This window comes from Porites lutea, chromosome 2, assembly GCF_958299795.1.
Source record: "Porites lutea chromosome 2, jaPorLute2.1, whole genome shotgun sequence".
Classification (NCBI taxonomy): Eukaryota; Metazoa; Cnidaria; class Anthozoa; order Scleractinia; family Poritidae; genus Porites; species Porites lutea.
The window spans coordinates 2,954,681-2,976,283 of NC_133202.1; the positions used below are offsets into that span (position 1 = coordinate 2,954,681).

The 21,603-nt window shown below is 40.5% G+C and overlaps 1 protein-coding gene across 1 annotated transcript; it reads right to left on the reverse strand.

The window, feature by feature from the left end:
* Nucleotides 1-15,542: 15,542 nt before the first annotated feature.
* On the reverse strand, nt 15,543-19,820 carry LOC140924909 (endoglucanase A-like). The gene is made up of 4 exons (XM_073374901.1): nt 18,960-19,820; nt 17,455-17,777; nt 16,693-16,877; nt 15,543-15,997 (listed from the first exon to the last, which is right to left on the reverse strand). Exons 1-4 carry the CDS (start codon nt 19,818-19,820, stop codon nt 15,543-15,545), a joined length of 1,824 nt encoding a protein of 607 aa, XP_073231002.1.
* Nucleotides 19,821-21,603: the final 1,783 nt, after the last annotated feature.

Sequence of the window (21,603 nt, forward strand, 5' to 3'; positions counted from 1 at the left end):
ACAGACTCAAAAGTTAGAGACGTTAATGAAGAGAGTTAATAAAGACGGGACAACTGCAGTTCAAAATCTGATGATCATAAACAAATATTGGAGATCACGTTTTTGGCTGAGCTTCTTATTACCAAAATCACGTTTATTTTCTTGGGATTCTTTTTAGTAGGCACGCCAATATGTTCATATCATTGATAGAGATAAGTGTCTGGATTGCATGCATGGGAAAAATTGATATTTGCTTTCTGCTGGTTTTCAAGAGAAGGTAAAATTCCTCAGCTTTATAATGTGCGCCCACATTCATACAGGTAAAAAGATACCCTTATGTGTTCCGTAATTTGATTGGATAAGTAACATGATATCCCTAAATTAGCCTTATTCCTCTGTAGGGACTGCTTAAATATGCTACATGGATTTGTCCATCTCTCTATCGCCAAAAAATTGAGTTCTGCGTAAGCTGATATCATTGTTCCTTAACAAATTTCCTTTTAATATAATAGGGTTCTCATACTTTCCAATTAATTTAGACAGTTTGTCTCAGTTTGCACCCCGCAAGGTTTTAAGAAAACAAGTGTAATGCTGAAAGTTGCTAGCTGTCACTAGTCTTGGACAGTTTAATGAACTGTCCAAAAAAGCTCGGAAATTTTGTTTTTGGAGAGCTGCACTGAAATGAAATCAGTGAGCAGCCTAATTGCTTTTTGCATGACCATGAGTCGGCGGTGACTCGACTTATTCTGTTACTTTTGAGAAGGTTAAGTTCGGTCCTCTTTGTTGACACCGCCCTCCTCTTATTTATCGATAATCAATTAGATAACTAAAAGAAGTCGCTTTTTGCTTCTTGAACGCTCTTCAGAAAGCTCGGAAGCTTTTGAAACCCAAGGGTTTAGTGAATCTATTTGTAACTTCCTGATATTTGCTTTTAGTAGAGTTGAAGTAGTGTAAGTAGAGCACACCTGCAAACCCTGGCACGTTATCTTTATTACGGCCATGTTGCGTTTTAAAATCTTTACAGCATCTCCAATGCTAACAAAAAGGTCGGAACTTCAGAGTTCCGTTTAGCTCGTGAAATCCTGCTACTGTGAGTTTCACTCCATTGACTGTTATACCTGTATTGTAAGTCATGTTTTTCGGCTTAGCTTCATGATATTTGGCGCCAAAAAATGCCGAGCTCACTTATCACCTTTTTACCGCGATATTGTCGACGTACCTTATATTTGCTCACAGGTGAGTAGCCGTTTTTTTGGCAGAATTTTACTTATTTACATTTGTAAAATGAGTGTTGGTCAAAATCACTAATAAGGTTCTTTTAAGCGTGACTGTTTTTCAGTGTTAATAAATTCTGTGAAATCGGATTTTCACTGGTAGTTCAGTGACGTCACAGGCTTAGCTTTTGAATTTTGTTCACCAAGTTTTATTGCGCTGCACGTCTTGCATCTCACGGTTTTATAACAATGAGTTATCAAACATGCCTTTACCCATACAGTCAAAACATTCGTTGTGGCGGCAGAAGTGTTTAAGTGTATACCGACTTATCAGATTACAAATATTGGTGGATAACACGATGGAAAGCCAATTTTGTGGTCAACATTAACTAACTCAGCCCCCATGGATTAGAGCTAGGGAATATCTCAGGCGGAACACGTTTCATATGTTAGACTTGTATTTCGTTGTCAGAGGTGAAATTCTTGGATTTACGAAGGACGAACTATTGCGAAATCATTTGTCGAGAACGCTTTCATTAATCAAGAACTAAGGTTACAGGATCGAAGACGATCACATACCACTTTAGTTCCAACCATAATCGATGCCAACTTCTCCCGTTTTCACATGAGGTAAAAACCCGGAGGACGAGAATTTTCCAGATTTTTTTTTCAAATCCACCGCCCTACCCTGTCTTCTGAATCATTTTCCTGAATCGTGTTTTTTTTTCTCTCCCGGTTGATTTGAATACATTTCCTTTTTATTCAGCATGATGACGTAATCATCTCTCTTGGTCACAGAACAGTTTTCTGTGTTGAAACGAGCGCAGTCCATACTGATGACCCGTCACCTCCCAGATCTAGGTAGTGCTTCTGATTGGTTGAAAAAAAAAACAAACAATCAGAAGCACTGTCCAGATCTGGGTAGTGACGCGTCATCAGTATGGAATTTCTGCGCTCGTTTCTCAGACGTCATTTGGCGGCGAAACCAGTGGTGGCGTCGCGAGAGGTTGGTTGTTTTCTCGTCAGGCTGACTCCCTCATCCGGGTACTCTCTTATACAAGCTATATAGGTATGTACCGCCCCATCGGGTGAGGTTTTTTGTGCCGTTTTGGTCTGAAAACGGGTATACACTTTACCCATTATGGTCTAGAATCGGGTATGGTTTTCGAGGGAACTACGGGAGTGTGTGAACGTATTTATCGTTTCAGTTTCAAAGAAAGAAAGGGAAATATGCAAATTCGAAATGGATTTGAAGAATTGTTTTGTTTTCGCTCTAATCTAAGTAATGATGACATAATTTCTGCCTAAGTAAAGGCGAGGTCTGAAAACGGGAATGGATTTTAGAGGTCTGGGCTGAAAACGGGTGTGGAAAATTACATTTTTTGGTCTGAAATAGGGTCAGGATTTGGAGAACCGGGCGGCACACCCCCAACAAGAATTCCCAGAAGTGCCCCCCCCCCCCCCCCCCGGGCTCGCACATCGTCGCACCACCACAGTTTCTGTACGAACTAATCCTTCTACTGTGCACCTTTAATTTAATAGGCATTTGTTAGCATTTTCCAAATTACCTTTCATCGCCTTTCTTGCCCAAAGTTTTCAACGATTAAGCGGTTAGACGTCAAATTCCAGCGGGGAAAAAATGGGATTGGACGTCGTCGTTCATTATTTTTGATAGGCCGGTAAACGTCTAATGAAGATAATTTAACCAGTTTAAAAATACTAAATAACACAACAGTGAACTGTGACTTGTCTTTTATAAATCAAGTGAAAATCCTAAAACCGCAGTGGGGGAACTGAGTCACTATCTGCTACTAAGGGACTGTATATAGCTACGGAGTTCTACGGAGTTCTACGGAGCCATGTATAGAGCGGTCGAGATGTGGACAAGATGAGTGTCCGGACTGCGCTTGGCCAATTACATAGACCCTGTACGGTGTTTTCAACTTGTTTTGACTGGGACCAGTTAACACGGGTTAAAAATACGCGGCACATCCAGATTGTGGGTCAGTTAACCACCCAAATCAACAAAAACTGCGCTCTAAAAACAGATAGCGAAGGTTCTCTTCTTATGTGCGCAAACATCTGCCGCAGATAAACGTTTTCCTGTTTTTGTTTTGGATGATTGTAGAACTGAAGACTCCATAGTATTTGCTCGCGTGTCTCCCTGCATGCTAGCAGAGGTCCCTTTTTCGGCGTAAATAGGCCTCTACAAGAACAGGGAACTCAAGGTTTAGCACGACTATTTTTAGTATTCGATACCACGTTTGACAGATTGAATGAGCTACACTTTTCAAGTTAGTCATGGTGTGGGCATGTAAAAGAAAAAAAAAATAGGGTTTTAGGTCCCAGACTTTCGGTGAAAAACAAAGCTGTAGCACCTTTATTTTTGCCAATGTAAGTGAATGGCTTGCTTGTGATATTTTAGCTTATTTTCATTTTCAAAAGAAACCGAAAACATTGGCAAAAAAAACATAAAATAAAAAATGTTTTCTTTAATATTTTTGCATTCAGTGATTCAAGTCAACGTTCATCTTGGTCTAAGTACATAACGCCGGATTAACATGACTCTGTTTGCAAACGTATACATTACATTCTTTTTCTTTAAATTACCGGCCACGTATACATGCCACATTCGGCGAAAAACATTCTCTAGTGGCGTGTAAAATATTTTTAAAATGAATGCCTGATGAATAATCTTCCAACTTTGTTACCTACTCCCCGTTTTCGGTACCGTAATCTAAAAATACCGCTGAGTTTTTTTTTGCCGTCATTAATGTGAATATTTTTAGCGACTACCACAAGCTAAATTTCGCAGATTAGGAGTCATAGTTTTTGGCCTTTTACCGACCAAATATGGTTGGAGCCGTAACTTCTTATTCTTAACGGCTGCAATCCCTATTATTAACAACGACAGTGGATAAAATCGGATTTAAATTTAGGCCCAAAACTACTGACTCCAAACCAAATACATGTACACTTTTTTCAATTAGCATTTGCAACATGTGAAAATTTGAAATTTATTTGCCATTGTGTTATATTCTAGCCCTTTACAGGAGGTTGGAGAGACTGGGGTGGTGGAGATCGCCTGGAAAATTGAGCAGGAAAAAACAACACCTGCCGCCTGCAAAAATAAATGAATAAAAAATAGCGGTTTGGTTGACCTGTGCTAGAATCTAGCCATACACTGCACGGACGCTAGTTGTCTTTCTGACGTAATCGCTAAAATTATTCGCCAATAACAAACGCCATCACGTGCTCAACAAAAATAGACAGGTCTTTTGCCATTCAACTGTTCAAAACAAAGGCGCATGAGTCAGCTGCGCTTTATTCAGTTTTCTCAAAACAGTATAGATGAAAAGAAAGTATATAACAGGCGTTGCAGTTGTGAAGTAATCCATTTGAGTTTTTTGCATTTATGCTTACTACCTTCCAAGAGAAAAATCAGTGATGTCGACTGCTTTGGACCGTCCTCTAACAATGGCCGGCTGGAATGAGGAAACAGGCAGAGATTACAGTATTGTTTACGGTTTTATGTCTTCGCTTTTGAGCGAGGAGTCGTCAGGTGGGAGATTCGAAAAATGTCTTCATGGAAAGCTTTCCTCGAGCTGCAAGTGCCACGCGCAAGTAGAGAAAAGTCGTTTCGTGCCCGAAGCCACTGAGGGTGCGAAGGCGGGCGAATGTTCACACTCGCAGAACTTGGTCGTGTTTGACTTCGATGCTGTTCACCGTGAACGCGCGTTAAACGCGAAACACTTAAATAAAGGCAGGAGGTGGCGCAAGAAACATTATGGGAAGATAAAGATGAAAGAATGATACAAGAAACGCTCCAAACGAAATCCAGACGCCGTGGACGGATTATACGCTCTCTTGGTATTTAGGTATACATGGACTTGACCGACTAGTTAACTTAAATAGGGTGTTTGGTGATAAATCTAACACTTCTAGATAATATGAAATAATTTCTGTTCAGTTTTTGAAAGTGTAAAATCCTCATATTGCTATAAACTGTTCGAAGTCAAGAAAGCTTTAACGAGAAGATAGTTAACTGCCAGGATTTTTGAACCGTTCTGTTTAAAATTAAACACAGCGCGGAAAGAAATACTCATTATAATACCAGATATTGTAATTAAATCTTAAATATATTTCATTGAAAAATTTCTTATCATTATGAATTTGTAGAAAAATAATCGTAAAATGTAAAAATATGGGAATTAAATCAACAAAACATATGTATAGTTAGTCTTCATATTTTTAGGGCGTACAGCAATATACAAGTCGAAAGATTATTAATATCGATTGCATCATTCTTTACTACAGGTTTACATGAATTTTCCTTGTTTAAAATTCAAAGCGCCATTAAAATTTAGGTTTGCACAACTGCATTGTAGAAATTTATTCACGCGCAGTTTTGCGGTACAAATAAAGGGTCATGTGCGCCGGCAATTTATTGTTCCATGACCTATTTTTTGTATGTTACGACTTGCCCACCCAAAATTGATTCCTCGCTGGGAATGTTTACCGGTTTTTAAGAAAACTATGATTTGCTATGATATTCCTGAGTAGTGGCACCTGTCAGGAAAAGCAGTCATCCATGAATCAATCTAGCCCTACAATCCGGGTGACTTATGGCGATGCATGAGCCTTTGGTGTCTTCGCAAAATTCGCGGCGTCGTGAAATTTCACAAACATCAGTTAAATTTCGTAAATATTTTTAAATAAAAGAGCAACTCCTTTTAAAAATAAATTGATTTGTCTCATTTGTTTTCCCGTGTTTGTTAAAAGTTATTTTCAAACTCCAGGATCCCTGTGCGGTTAAATGATTACAGAAAACAGGTCGTACATTTTCCCAACCAAACGCTTTTCTTCGTAAATTTTGCAACATAAGTCACTTAATTTTCGCTATTTCACGAACTGAAATTTCACTGAAACTGAAATTGTAATCAAAACTGATAAAATCATAAGTAAACCATCAAGCAGCATGGGGGTGTGAAACTGCTCAAGTAGATTAAGGCCTGCCGGTTCTAAGTCATTTGTGATTGTTATGCAAAGTTTCCAAAAACCATTGTTAAAGACATCCTCCACAAGATGGTAAGGTAAACTAACCTTAAAAACTTGAAAACAGAAATCAAGATTACCAGGTCAGGTGATCGACTACGCCCTCTTCTGTTCGAAAGTTGCAACCAACGATATCCACCACTTGCTAAACGTGCAGCTCCAGTTTCTCTTAATCAAAACTTTGACCCTACAAATTGTCTATGAAATCAGCTCCGAATGGTTGGAATCTTTACAAATTGTAGGTGCAATTGAACCACAAAGGACTGCATAGGACCGCAAACGAATATGCCGAAGAACGTAGGATCTATAAAGACCTGATCAGCAAAAATAATAATGTAGACATATTAAATTTTGCAAGCAGACTACTGCAATGCTGATCGTACCACGTGAAAATTAACTCTGCAACACATCAACACGACACGGAAAGAACTCATGAGAGCGGGATTGTAGCCATAGACAGCTGTTTCGCCCTGTTTGGGGCTCGTCAGTATGGCGCAACAACCAGAGAAAGCTGTGATGAAAAATATCTCCGCGCACTCTGATTTCAAGCCCTGACCCAGAACACCCACAGAATCACGCCATACCACGTGTCAAGTTAATGTCTCGCGGAGAAAATAAAGAATTGGCCAAAACCAACCTCAAAAACATGGACAGAACCATGCAAGAATTGACTAGTGCCAGTCCTCCTCTAACTAAAATTTTCGTTAGGAGAAAGACGTTAAGTGCCTTCGTCTAATTCCACCCGTTTTCACAAGAAGACTATCAGTGACCACTGTTTGGACTACAAAAGGATAACGGTTTGCTTTCTACATAGTGGCAGGTGATAGTGGGCATCTCGACCCAAAGGATTTCTCTATAAAACAGGGCATGGCTCGTCACGTGATACAGTTATTACTGGTTAGCCTTAATTTATTAGACCTGAGATGTCTTTAAAAAGTACTTTACATTAGACTACCCCCCTCAAAATTCTAAGATATCTGTAAAAACCCTGACCAGATGGTGGAATTTCATAGTGATCCACTTTAACTTAGCGTCGATTTGAATTTAGCGACACTTAATTTTGGTGCATTTTAAATTGAACTCGAAGTGTCGCCAAAATTTCATGTACCAGATAGTTCGCCCCTCTCTACAAACGGTCTCACAAACGTTTCTCGAATCCGTTGACTAAGCATTTTCTGATACCCTTTTTATGCAGGGCTTTGGCAGAAAGCCACAGACAGAAGGACAGCCTGCATTGCAAAACCGATCGAAAAAGAAATAAATGCTAGACTAAACAATAAAATATCGCCTCATAATTTCAGGTGTCACTGGTGCTCTTAGCCTCCGTCTGGCTCTGTAACAGCTGTAAAAGATCCAGTCATTCTGGTAGTTGTTTGAGATAAAGCATGCCCTCCTAAGCTTTTCCCTCACAGCAAATAAGAGAAAACGTTTCCGTCAAAGATAATGTTATGAAATATTGCCGGCACAAAGGATGAGGGCTCATTGTCTGATGCAACGTCTGTTTTTTTGAAATGATAAAAATGCACGTGATACAAAACAATGAGTTAAAGTCATAATAATTTTAGGGGTTGGCGTGTTTACAAGGAGGGTGGAAGATCATGAAAGGAGGAACAACTTTTCGTTGGGTTTACATGCGGAAATTTCGGTTCATGAGGTTAAGGTACCAAGTAGAAAAGGAATTTAATAAAGATGGCGGGCAACAAAAACAAAACATGCAATTTTGGGCCCTTTACTGAAATACCTTTCATTCGGCACAATTACGTACCAGCTCGCAGTTTTAACGCCAAACGAAGTCGGTCTTTAGTACCTTGGTTACCCACTGAACGACCCGCCGTCATGCATTTTTGTCTGGTTTGTCCCTAATATAAGGATCTTCTTAGCAAAAGCAGTTCACGAGGTGCTACTGAGGATCTTCCGAGTACAAGGATCTTCAATTCTTACCTCAGCTAGGATGATCTTACAGGGGCACCCAACGTCAATTTCAAGGGGAAAATGTCTTTTCGGAAGACGATTTGAGATCTAGAATTTTCGGAACATTTGTTGTAAAATTTCTTGCTTGCCTGCCTCTCCTATGATTTTTGAACATCTAAAAATGGTATAATTGCCCATTTTTAACTGATTTTTACCCTAAAAAGGTCACTTAGAATTTTCGGGTGCCTTTTTTCTGGCTGAAATTTTCGAAAAGGTAAGTTTTGATCCCTTTAAGTTTTGGATCACAAGAATTTCAGCTAGGAAATCAAAACAGATGAAAACTTTTTATGGGATGAAAATATGCCTATATCTTCCGTTAATTTAAATACTAAAGTGCGTTTAACAATGCTTAAGTGGTTTTAAACTATATTCTCGTTGGGTGCCCCTGATCTTAGCGCTAGGGACCGCTAGGGATCTGCTTACAAGGATCTTCCTTCTTGATTTAAACAGCCCCTTAGAATCCTTCATTGAAATAGATTCGGAAATTAAGTCCCAGGAGTCGTAAAGTACATCTGCACCGTATGTATCCGTTGTCCCGGCCGTTATGTAGCAAAACAATATTAGACTAACGTACGGACACTTTTAAGACTTTCACCATGTAACTATGTATCAATTTAGTTTTACTTTGGACGCGCGTAATGAACTAACTTTTCGAAACCTGAACTGTACATTTTGTATTGTTTTGAGCCGAATAAACAAACTCGACTGCGACATGGTCTCTTTTAGGGGTCAAAAAAAGCTTGGGCCCCGCCCAGATCGGTCTCCTTTAGGGGTTAAATTCAAAATTTCCGACGAGCATCCCCACCCCTTTCATATGCGGAGTCCCCCCCCCCCCCGGCTCAAAACATGAGAATAGGTTTAAAAAACAAAGCAAATACAAAACGAGGCGCGGATGGACAAATTTCCGGAGGAAGATTGAAACGGATTGGAATTGCGGTTTTTGAAATTTTGTTAGCCTGACAGAGTTTTTCATTTGAATTCCTATTTAGGTGTTTGTAACGTTTGATATGATACTTGGGAGACATGCTTGTTTGACACGCAGCAGTGATCGTGTCAGTTACTCACAAGTGATTTCTCCTCGAGTTCCATGGCGAATTAAAAAATGAATTAGACAGCCGTGAAAAAACCCTTGGGAGAACGGTCATTATTTATCGCCTGGAGGGGCAGAGGATTTTAGGGGGGATCACTTGATTTTTAAGATAACAAAAGGGGGGATCAGTCGTAACTGAGAACCCAAAAGGGAGTATCACTGAAGACTTTGGAAGGATTCAGAGGGGGGACCACTCAAATTTGCTTGGAAAATGAAGACATGCATGGGAGGGGGGGGATCGCGAAAGTCATCAAATGTTATTAGGGGGGATCACTTCAGTGAAGTAACATTCAAACGGGGAATCGGATAAATATCACCTTGCTTAGCCCCAAATCCTCCACCCCTCCCCTCCTCCCCCCGCCCCCGCCCAGGCGATGAATAATAACCGGTCCCTAAGGACGCGTAATCGGCATTGTTAAGAAAATGAACTAGACAGCCGTGAAAAAAAAAAACACTTAAAGGGTCTCATAAACTCAACCCATAACTTCGCGTGCCTAAACAACACGCATTGACACCCTAGATAGGTCAAAGAAGAACTTCAAACCCACCCGACAATGTTTAGTTAAGGTGAAAAAAACCACTGCAAAAACCGTGTACGAACAATCTTGCTCAACGTCGGATCCAAAAAGATCGTGATCATTCAAAATAGATAAAATTGAAAACGTCACAGTCAAGAAGACTTTTGCAGGGACTGATCAAACAACTTGAAAGTCGACTGAGGCTGGGTTGCCTGTGCAACAAAATCAGTTCCTTCAATTCCGACGAGGCTGAGTTTCAACATAAAAGTGAATTCATTAGTCGAAACATCGCAATGCTACGTACTTAAATGCACCTCCATTCGCAAAGTAAGAATAATTTACATTTAGTTAAGTGATCTAATCGATCGTAAGCGAACAGTACGAGGGTCGTTTCGTGTCGCTCCTTTCCATTTCCATATGTAAAAGGGCTCGGAAAAATTTTTTGGAAAATTACACAGTACAAGTCTTCTTCATACCCAAGTGCGTGTAGCCCCGCATGTAAAGTGCACAATTGCATTCTTATCACTGATTTGTGGAGGATGTCAACAAAAATGTGAAAATACTCCGAGTTGACAGCCCGTGCATGGTTTTCTTTCCTGCCAACTGATTGATTATGATTGCATGCTCTTCTTGGACGCCTTCAATGATGAGTCTTGGGAGTCTCGGAATCTCGAGCTAGCCGACTTGAATACGGTGCATGAATGGTGTTAATTTCTTCAATTTGAATGTGTAACTTGCTGTCTACTTGTATCAGAGTCAAGTAGAGTACCGGGTATAAGCTTGAGTTCAAAATAGTCAACTTATTAGAAAGTGTCTAGAGATAGCTTTACCTATAACCCTAGGGGTTTTTTAAAGTGCAGGGTAGCTGGATCAGATTCAAGTGCGTAGGACAGATACACGTGGGAGGGAGAGGGGGAGGGGTGGGGCTGAGTCAGGTTCGGGGTCTTCTCATAAAAATGCTACGAACAGATTCAGTCACCTTGCAAAGAGTGAATTGATTCTATTGCCGACAAGCTTTTTCTAGAAACTGTTCCGATCGTTCTTTTCTGGCATTTTCTAATCTTAATGCACCGGTTCCACAGGCCGTGCACGGTTGTGAAATCTTTAATCGCCTCATCAGCTCTATGTTTTGGTTACTCACTCTCACGTAAAACAAAACACCCATGAAACACCAATAATTTACAGGCGGAAAAAGCGCTGAACAAGTAGCGCGGAAACTCCCATCTGCCTTGTCTTCTACACCAGTTTTTGTATTTTGCATCTACAATGAATCGTTACTCTACTCTATTGTTCCCTGTTGTGGACAGGAGTGAAAGCAAGATCGAAAAACTTATTCAGTGAAGGACTTTTAATTAGGAAACATGTTTTTTCTTTATTTCGCGAAAAAGTAGGGAGCCACGCACACACCCCCGGCCCCTCCCACTGCGCGGGCCTTGATATTGCCATTCAAAGCGATGTTTAGCCGAGGACTTTTCCGTCTTTTTAAATCAATCCAGCTAATTATGGCCGGCATCTTAGATCCACCGTCATTGCCGGATTTCAGAATGAAAAGCCTCCAAACTGGGCCGTAGTTAATTTGTCAAAATCAACTGAAAATGTGAAATTCCGTGGAATTTTATGAAAATTTATATAACGAATAACTCCCCTTCGGGTTTAAGATGAATTCAATTTTTTATTATTCCCTCAGGGCTCAATTTATAATCAGTTGGCGGTTCAAATAAATATAATTTTTAAAAATGGGAACCAGAGGTCAAATATTCTGCTTATTCATGTTTGAAATTACTCAGCAATAGTAAGAGACCAGAGCTCCAAAGACGTGAGTCCCCTCATGTAAAACATGTGCGATTAATGTGACCAAAAACCAAGTCATTATATAACCTTTATATTGTCATAGTGTTATTGCAATTTGCGTTATTCATTCAAATTGTCTTTCATGATGCGTTGATATGTAGGTTTTTGCACTTTTTATCAGGCTTAGATGTTAAAGTGCTGTTATGAAAAGATAATGTGCTTGCCGCACACCCGCTTAAAGACTTTTCCATGTCTCTCATTTGAAACTGAAAATTCACGTGATATGCTGCAGTTTTTGCCCTTATTTTCTCAAATGTATATATATATATATACTTTGCCAAAAAAATACGAGTAAAACCTCTCTTAGCAAAGTGCAATGAGAAGAATGAAAATTACAAAAATAATTTCCACAACTTGTATAAAATATTCATTTCAAAAACAAAGAAAGTGGTATCTATTGGTCACTTCAAATGAATCAAAAACTTCAAATCACGTTTCAACTAAATCCGAGATTATCCGTGCTACCAATTTATTGGAATCGCTTCGGTGAAGAAACAAAACGACCGTCCAATATTGAAACGAGGTGTCAACATAATTGCCAAATCGTTGACATTGTAATTTGATATCACGTATTATAGACCGGCAATTACATTGTTCTCTGGGTAAAAGCTAAGTGAAGCGAGCAGAAACGAGCGAGAACAAAACATATCACATTGTCTTTTCCCGCGAACTCTAATCTACGCGGTAAACGTAAACAAGACATAAAGATAGTGACTGGTCTGGCGTCACGAAAGATTGCATCCAGTCAAGATTTCAGAAAAACAACTGAGGCCAACTTATCCTACACGGAGACAATTTCTCTTGGAAAAATGTCATTGTTAGACAGACCAACGGCCATGACAAGCTGGGAAAAAGATGCTGTCCAAGACCTCGACAGTGTTTATCAATCCAAGACGATTCCTGATCGTGGTGACATCGATACAGTATGGAAAAGCATGTATGAGAAGGGTTTAGGGAGAAAAGTGAGTCAGTATTCGCTGCCGCCACAGGCAGCGAACGAGCTGGCAGATCCAGAGAACCCGTCCCAGGCAGATTCACCTTCCCAAGACAAACCAGTCGAGCAAGAAGAAATGGGAAAAAGCGCCGAAATTAAGAACAAGGATTTAGCTTCCGTCCATCTTGAGAGAGCGATAAACTTGGGGAAATTGCCAGGAAAGGATGAAGGGAGACGATGGAGGAAACGAACCTATTCAAACAGTTCGGAACACTAAATACATATTTTTAAAGATAATTCAACGAAAACATTTTAAATTTTGCCATGCGTTCATATCAATTTACTTTGTAATTGTAAAAGCCAGATCACAAAATAAGATAATGCTCGTTTGATGCTTGAAAAAAAAAACTGTTTCAAATACGTATTTAGTGGCATGTTTTTTCAACTCAGTTATCTTTCGATGGATAAGGGTAATTTACATGGTTATTTAGGCAATGGGGTTTTCGAAAGGTTGTAACCCTGCAGCTTGTTATGAGAACGTGTAGTCACGTTCAAGCGAAAGCCTGCTCCTCATTGGTTAATTTCGAGACTGTTAAAACACGAGGGTGAATTAGAACAATTGTAATGTTGTTATCTTATTTCGTTAATTTATTTTTCCTTCCTCTTGAAAAGATGAAAAGCACGAAATGGTAAAAAATTAAGAAGGCAAGATTATTTATCGGCCGATTTTCACAATTTACTTTTTAGAAAGTGTTTCGCTTATAAAGATTATGTTGTAGGGCCGTCGATTATCCGCTGTGAGAAACATTATGTTTTAACCTTGAAAATATGTAAATTTGTAGTATTCTTTGTCCGTTCGGAATAATGGATAATGTAAACATCATTCGAAATCGTAGAACTTTACTTTAGTAATATTATACATAGAACGTGCTCTAGTAAAATCGGTAACACACGGTTTTATGCTGTTTTGAATTGTTTTAATTAGCCGGTCGTTCGTAACACAGAGGGTAGGTCTGTTTTAATCTAATATGTCCTACATTTACAAACCAAAATATCAGGGCGTTACGATTCCTTTCTAATTTTGTTTCCTCGGTTTGTTGTCCCTCGTCTAGAGGAAAATCGTCTCCGTTGTAATGAATTCACCTGTTTTCCTTCCATTGCTGCTTACAAGTCGTAAATCTTCTCAATACTAAATGTATTCCCCAATAAAACATTTACAGCTGTCGCCCGTGCGGATTCACGCGACCGCGTGAAACCACATACAGGACGTATACAGTATTGCGAGAAAACGCAAAAGCAAAATGTGATAAACGTCAGGCTTGTTTTGTTCTTTTAAGGCCCTCTGTCTTGGCAGAATTCTCGGCTTTTATATGTGGTCTAAATATCAACTAAACATAATTAATAGTATTTTCAAACTATATCCCTCGTAAAGGGACACTACAACAAAAACTCAGGCAGTTTTCAAATAATGGCACAAAACAAGCGGAAACCAAGCAAATCTTACCAACTAGGGCTGTCTAGGGGAACGCGGGAACGCGCACTGTTCAAATTGTTCAATACAGACGTTTCCAAAAATTTGTGTAATTATCTTATAAAACATGTACAGAAAGGAACTCGGCAATGACAGGGTGTGTCGTCCACTTTTCCTACATAAAGCCCGTCTTGACAAATCAATTATCAGGCACTCGATCTCTGAATGGGTACAAAACTATATGCTTGGGTATAGCCCGTTCCGAGATATTCAGGTCCCGGAATTGAGAAAGCGCGAACATGAAAATAAAACTTTTTCCTTTTTCCCGCCCCGCCCCTTTTTCCCGTACCTTTTACTTTCTCGTCTTCCCCACTATCCGAGAGCCTGAAACAGGCTACAGTTAGCTTGGGTATATATTATACTGAATGTTCATCAGATTTAAAACTATAAAGAAAATGCCGTCAGTAGCATTTCACGTTTGCTATTGCAGAGGAAAGGACAGTCAGTGCTCTTTAGATTAATTAAAGCAATTTGTCTGGGTTAGCTTTTGCTTTCATCCAAAAAGATAAGAAGGACGCGAATGACAGCGACGCGAATGACTCCCCACATGCTAAAATTCATGCGGGAAAGAAAAATCTGCTTGCATTGTGGTACAAACATTTAGCTCAATACTCCTGTCATGAACCGATTTATGTCATCCGCTAAAGCCTATACAGGACGTGCGGTTTTGTATGCACGTCATTCGGCTTTGAGCCGTGAGATGCGCTCCTCGGCAAAGGACTGCGACTACTATCCGCACCACCATCCCCAACCCCCCTCCCCAACAACTCTGTCCAAGATATGACTATCATACGATCAATACACTAAGTCTTCTTTGATCACACTCGATTAAGTTTTTTACTGCTATTATTACAAGAACTATATTTATCCGTTTACGAGATCGTCTGTTCTGGACTGCGTTTCAATTATCATCTTTTGAGTTTGCATGACTTTCAATAGAAACGTCGACGAGTTCGTGCACTGTAGATAAACTTTTGCCCAAGATGCTATGTAGACTGCGAAACAGTCCGTATTTTTGCGTATTCAAGTACGCGCGAGCAGTCAAACAAAAGGTCTGGAACGAGGGTGAAAACAGGGAGCGAGACTGGGGAGAGACACCACGGGCGTGTGAGGCTTGCCCGCTTCGCTTGCGTAAACCTCTTACGCCACGCTTTACCAATTTCTGTACTGATTTTGAGAAAAAAACCGACTGTTTTGCAGTCTAGATGCTATGGCACTGCTGAGAGAGCCAAGGGCCATTTGGGGTCAAAACGACAGGATCAAAACAGTCTGTATTTTTTGCTCTGTCAGTACAATTTATTAAATATTTTATTCATAACAACATCATTTTTGTCATGTCTCAGATATCTCTAACATAGAATTGAAGTTCTAAGTTAAAGATAGGGAATAACTTTCCGGTTTATTTTGATACCAGCTGTAGGTGCCTCAGCCCAGCCACAGCAGATTGGAACCCAGCATTGTAGTCAGTAGCCACTTCCGAGTACTTCACTTCCGTTCGGTCATCTTTGAAATTATCATAACGATCAGGCCCACCAACCAAGGCTCCGTACAGCACATGCGCATTGGGACCAGCATTGTGGTAATTTCCCCAGTCGCACCGCGCAGGCGCTGATGGGCAGCTGCTGGATCGGTGATGGGGCCTTTGTGGGGAGTTCTTTCCGAAGCCTACCACGTAACTGCGCCCGCTATCACCCAGCATGTAGTGGATCTGCTTTCTTGCAAACTGACGGTAAACCGTTGGGTTGAGACCAAGGTCAGCGGCTAAGAGTGCCAGGAATGCTGAATTGGCGGCAAAACGGTTAGCACCCCAAGCGTCGCGGAACACAAGGCCCTTTGGTGTACGTTTGATTCCTCCTGTAACGATAAAGTAGATTTACGTTAAATTACAATAAAACAATAGAGCTTATGTTTGAGGGTATAAATATGCCCAGAAAGATTATTTTTAAGCGTTGAAATTAAATGTACAATTGTTTTCTGTGTGTTTTCAGCCTTGATTTGGGCTTTGAAAGTGGCGCCGTGATTTTCTTTCAGAAACGATGCAAAAAAATGGCGCGAACATTTCTCTCTTTCAGCTTTTAGCCCGCCAGATTTCTCATTTTAGCCCGCAAAATGCGCCACAATGCCCGACAAAGTGATTATAATATGTCCTTTATATAGCTTAAGGAAAACTGAAAACCCTAAACGACTGAGACGTGCAACCCACAAAATGCGCAAGGATCTGATTCTGACTTTAAATCATGTAGTCATGTGTGATATACATATCGTATTTTTCAGGACCTGAACATGAAATTAAGTTTTGTCAGACGAAAGCATCTGAGATATTATAGACCAAAATTCCGAGTTTGATCTGAACCTAATAGAAATCTGGGGAAAGGGAGTATATGAAGGTCTTTACAGCATTAACCCACTAGAAAATTCATACGGGACATGCTTATCGCGATATTTGGACGACGCCAAAAGAATAATGTAAAACTATGAAAAAGGACCTGCAAATACAGCGTTTAGAAATGTGATGGAAGTGTTATTCTGACACTATGAAGTAGGATTACCTGGTAACCAGTTCCCGAGATACTTTTGAATTGCCTGGCCGTATGCTGGTTTCTTGGTGACACCATACAGAAGTAGCTGCACTCCAGCAGTTTTATCGTCCCAAGAGAATGCCCAAGAAGAGGTCAGAAAGAAGTTCCTGTACATCATCTCGGCTTTTTCGAGATAACTTCTTTCGCGAGTGGCTCTAGAGATTTAGTTTAAAAGTAATCGTGTTGGGATCAGATTTGTTAGGAACAGTGGGAGCATAAACGTCATCTAAACGTCTAAACATCTCTGTTGTAAAAAATGGTAGCATTGACTCAAAAACTAGAGCCAAATGAAACCATGCCAAAGTACTGCTGAAGACTTCAGTTGCACGGTCACACCATAGCATTTCATTCTTAACAGAATCAAAAGTTCAACTTACTTTCAAAACAAAAAGCACCATTCGATAAGGCTGCTGAAGAGGACCCATTTGAATCGTTGCACCGTTGGATTTAATTCAAGCCGATTCAAAAGTTTGGGTCTGTTTATATCGAAGTGATGGAACCCCAGGTAGGTGAGGCCCCTACTTTGGTGAGGTAAGACGCCTGCCCGTATAATATCTCATATGGTCACCCCACCTATCATGTAAACGTAATCCAATTTAAAGGAGAGATTATATAGACAGGCGGGTTTCCCCTCCTAAGAGGGTTACCTCACCTACCTCGAGCCCCACCTCCGTATAAACAGGCCCTTAGAACCACATCACATGTCTTCATTACAAGACTATCTGTCCCTACCTAAACAGCCAAACTGCGCCCCACACAAGTTCATCCTTGTATCCAGTAGACTTGTAAAATTTCGCTGCCTTTGGGATGGAGTCACTGTACTTTGCACGATATGTGAAGGCGAACTCGAATAGCCCCTTTGCGTGTGACAAAAGCTGCTGAGAATAACTGGGATCAGACTTCCGGAAGGCGATTGCACCCGCTGCTAAGGCAGCTGCTGTTTCAGCGGCAACATCGGATCCAGGCCTCTGCGCCGTGATCTTGAAGGCCGGTCGCGCCATGGTCATATCCTCTGGTCTGCCCCAGTACGCATGATCAGCACCACCGTCACCGACCTAACGAATCATAAGGGCTTCATGTATTTAAAAATCCCAGCAAATTTCAACAAAACGAGGGCTCTCTTTAACCCTTCCAGTCCCGATAGTAACCAACATCAATCTTCTCCTAACAAAATCAGTACATAATCAAGAGAAAAGCTTACGAAAGTTAACAGAATCATCACCCGAGGGAAGGAAGGCTGACCTTTTATCAAATTCTCTCAACTATTTCTCTAAGAAAATTTATGGAGATCAGTCTGGAGAATATGTATGTTTATATTGGGGCTTGAACGGTTAAATCTTGTGTAGTCAGGGTACTCCCCCTGCCCCACTTTCTTCCACCCTTGTCAAATTTGCCTGTTTCGACTGCACTGCAGGTAAAAGTTATAGTAAGCCTTTTCAAGAAGAAAGGATGGTGAATTCGTTAATTGCGATAGTTTCCTCCTTTAAATTTATAAGTTTTATAACCAATTTTACTGCTGAAAACCGTACAGCTTTTGGATGAGTAAAAAAAAAGCCTCAGGTGAGCCTGGGTCAGTAAGGCTAACAAAGTTGTAACTAATCCCAGTTTTTGTATAAAGATCATACGAGATTTGATACTCTGGTTGGTCAGGATGCCAGTCTGTCGCAGGGTTACGCCCAGCAGTATGCTGCTGCCAGAACCCATGAAATGAAAAACAAACCGCGTAAAGAAAGACACGGTGGAGTAGCCTGAGCATAAGGCCTTGCTTAGGGGTTAGGGAAGTGGATATTTTAGACGGGAAGGGGGGAAGAGAGAAAAATTTCTCTCCCTTTGCTGTCTCCCCTTTTCCCTTTTCTCTTCTTTCCCCAACCCCCTAGCTGACAACCTTTTTGGTCTTTGGATTATTTAATTAGTAGCTTAGTTACCACGGGCCAAATTCTCGAAAGCCCGGTAACCTTTTGGGCCCGGAAAGCTGTTTTATGTTTTCCGAGTTTGAATTCATGTAAGAACAAAGTTTCAATAATTTTGAAAATGAAACAATGGAATCATCAGTTAACGAAGCAGCATTGACTGGTTTGTGAGCTAGAAACTGCACTGCTATTCAACAAATTTTGATGTTAAAATTTGCCTTCGGGCCGGAAAAGTTACCGGGCCCGGGGTTGAGAAAAGAACACCAGGATACTACTAAATATTAATGATATTTTGACAATGTGCTAATGGGCAAAGTGTCTCCTCACCTGAGCATAAAACTCGTATTTGCTAGGATGAGCTTTCATGAAGTAGTTCAAAGGCCACTTAATACAGTCGAGCATGTTTTTCAATTCACCCGCCGCTATATAAGCGTCTTGATATTTTATTAGGCCCCAGGTCAGCACGGTCACACTGTAGGCCATGGGAAGCCCGAACTTGACAAAATCTCCTGCATCGTACCAACCACCGCTAAGATCAACACCAACATTCGCGCCATCGCGAAGAGTTGCGCTTTTTCTCCAAGGGATTCGGTTCGTGGCAGGAAGTCTCCCGGATCGCTGTGCCTCGTAGAAGAGAATTGACTTGCGCAGAACTTCGTTGTAGTTGTATGGACCAGGGGCTGGGGGAACAGAGGGTTTCGGCCGTCCACCACTGCTTCCACCATGACCACCAGTGTTCCCTCCACCCCCGGAATTACCTCCATTTCCAGTATTCCCTCCTCCTCCGGTGTTACCCCCACTTCCAGGTCCTAGCCTTTGAAACACGGCCACTCCCGTTGGAGCTGGGGTGTCCGGCGCTGCTTTAGTAAGTACGATTTCAGTGGATAGCTCGTAACCAGCGTTAAGCTGCTTCTGCCAGGGTTTGTTCGTGATCACGTACCGTTTGCTGTCCGCAGATTTAGACTTGATGTCCCCGATCCAGGTTTGTAACTTCAGTGCCGGCTTACTGAATGTCAGGATAATCACCCAGCCATTGGTGACTTTGGACTGTAGCCTGAAGCCGAATCTGGCGGTGAATCCTGTGTTCCACTCGTTGACCACAGCTACGTCGCTTTGTTCTGCGCAGCCGTAGTGCGCACAGAGTAAAAAACACAGAAGAGAGGCAGAAAAAAATGACACATGTTCCATGATACTCTGCAAAATTTGAAAGGAAAGAATTCGGTTTCTTCTATCCGTTTCGTTTTAAAATTGAATCATTTTTCATTCCCAAGTTTTTTTAATTAATGAGTATATACAGACCGGACACAAACGTAAAGATGATACATAAATGAAGCAATATTTAGTGGTCATCGTTAATTTCAGATTGAATCCTGAAAAACGTTTCTAAAATTCCGCTATAATATTGGAAAACACCTAGAAAGAAAAAAGAATTTTCCCCCAAATTTGTTGCTTTTCACACAGTTCGTCATATAAAAAACCTTCCTTAGTCTTAATCTATCACACAAAAATATTGTTATTTCTCTAAACCCTTAAACTTACACTTATTGAAGCTATTATAGGTTGCAGACTTGTTAATTCGGTATTTATACAAAGCAATCCTACCACACTCTCAGTTGTGTCAATACCGAAAATTTCATGTTTAATAGCAATGGAACTTCGTCATTCGCCGACTGCATTGTTAACCTGTTGTTAATGCATCAACCTCGATATTACGAATACCTTTTTTCGGCCTGAGCAAAAGTCAAAGCATTTCCTTATTCGAAAGCCTTGTTCAGATACGATCACCGCGTTACTACGGAAAGTAAGGAGCTTTTGAAATCCTTAGTTGTTATTTTCATCAAACTCCGATTTTCCCTATTAAAACGACCTGTCGGAATTCCAAATGAAGCCTGATGGCAAGCAGCTAAAAACGTCTGGCTCGTTACCAGAGCAATCAATCCGAAAACCTTTTCCTCTTCTTATTGAAAAACTTAAGCGTTCAAATAAAATATTCCTTACAGAAAATGGCTTGTCACAATTACAGTACTGAATTGATCGAACCAAGACCAAACGTACAATAATGGGCTCTCTTTAAATCCCACATGACTAACCCCTATCCCCATCCCACAAACAAGGTTGGACGTCTGTATGCAGACTTTTTCCCGAGTTTCAACTTTGTGTAGGGTGGGGGGAGAGAGAACTGCAAGATATTTTTACAAAGGTTGCACTGTTTTATGAGGGCAACCAGAAATTACACGAAATAACAAAACCTGCATCACTGTCTCAAGGACGTTTGCCCAGGATTGTAGCTTATCACTAACCTCAAAAATCCCTGCTCCAAACTTTGGTGAGATTTCGGATTATGTGCGTCTTGAATGCCAAGGGACAAGTGAAGCGAGCTGACTAAAATAGCGGCTCTTAACCTACCACAGTCTTCTCAAACCCAACACAGCTGATTCAATTTCTTACTTTATTGCCGACCAAGAAATTACTTTTTGTAACTTTTATGCAACTATCATTGTCTTATTTGCGAATTGAAAGAAAACAAAACAAATAGGAAGAATATCTTTTAATTTATTTTTATCCGTTGTCGGATTTTATCGGTTGGTGATAATTGTTCTCAGATAGCTTAGAGTTAAAATAAAAAGTTTCATTTCACTAAAATATCAAAATTGATAGAACGAAAACCGTAATTTTAACCCATAGGTGATTTAAGACTATGACCCCAAGTGTTTAGCTACGTTCTTTTTGAGAACCTTTATCGTGGTCTCTGGGAATTTCAATCTTTTTAAACTATAGTCCGTTTAATCATAACTATAACAAAATTGTCAAATCTGATTGGCTATCAACTGCCCTGATTTCAGCCTTAATTGGACAGTTTGATAGGACAGTACGCGTCATGCCTAAGTAATTGAACAGTACGCGCCATCACGCGCGCTCTTAAATGGCTTTTTTTTTTTCACCACTAGCGAAACAAAATTTCGAATTTCTT

Coding starts and splice junctions, on each gene's coding strand:
- LOC140924909 (XM_073374901.1), bottom strand. CDS start 19,820: ATGGAACATGTGTCATTTTTTTCTGCCTCTCTTCTGTGTTTTTTACTC. Junction 17,778..18,959: donor AATACGAGTTTTATGCTCAG/GTGAGGAGACAC, acceptor ATGATTCGTTAG/GTCGGTGACGGTGGTGCTGA. Junction 16,878..17,454: donor GGCGCAGTTTGGCTGTTTAG/GTAGGGACAGAT, acceptor CTAAATCTCTAG/AGCCACTCGCGAAAGAAGTT.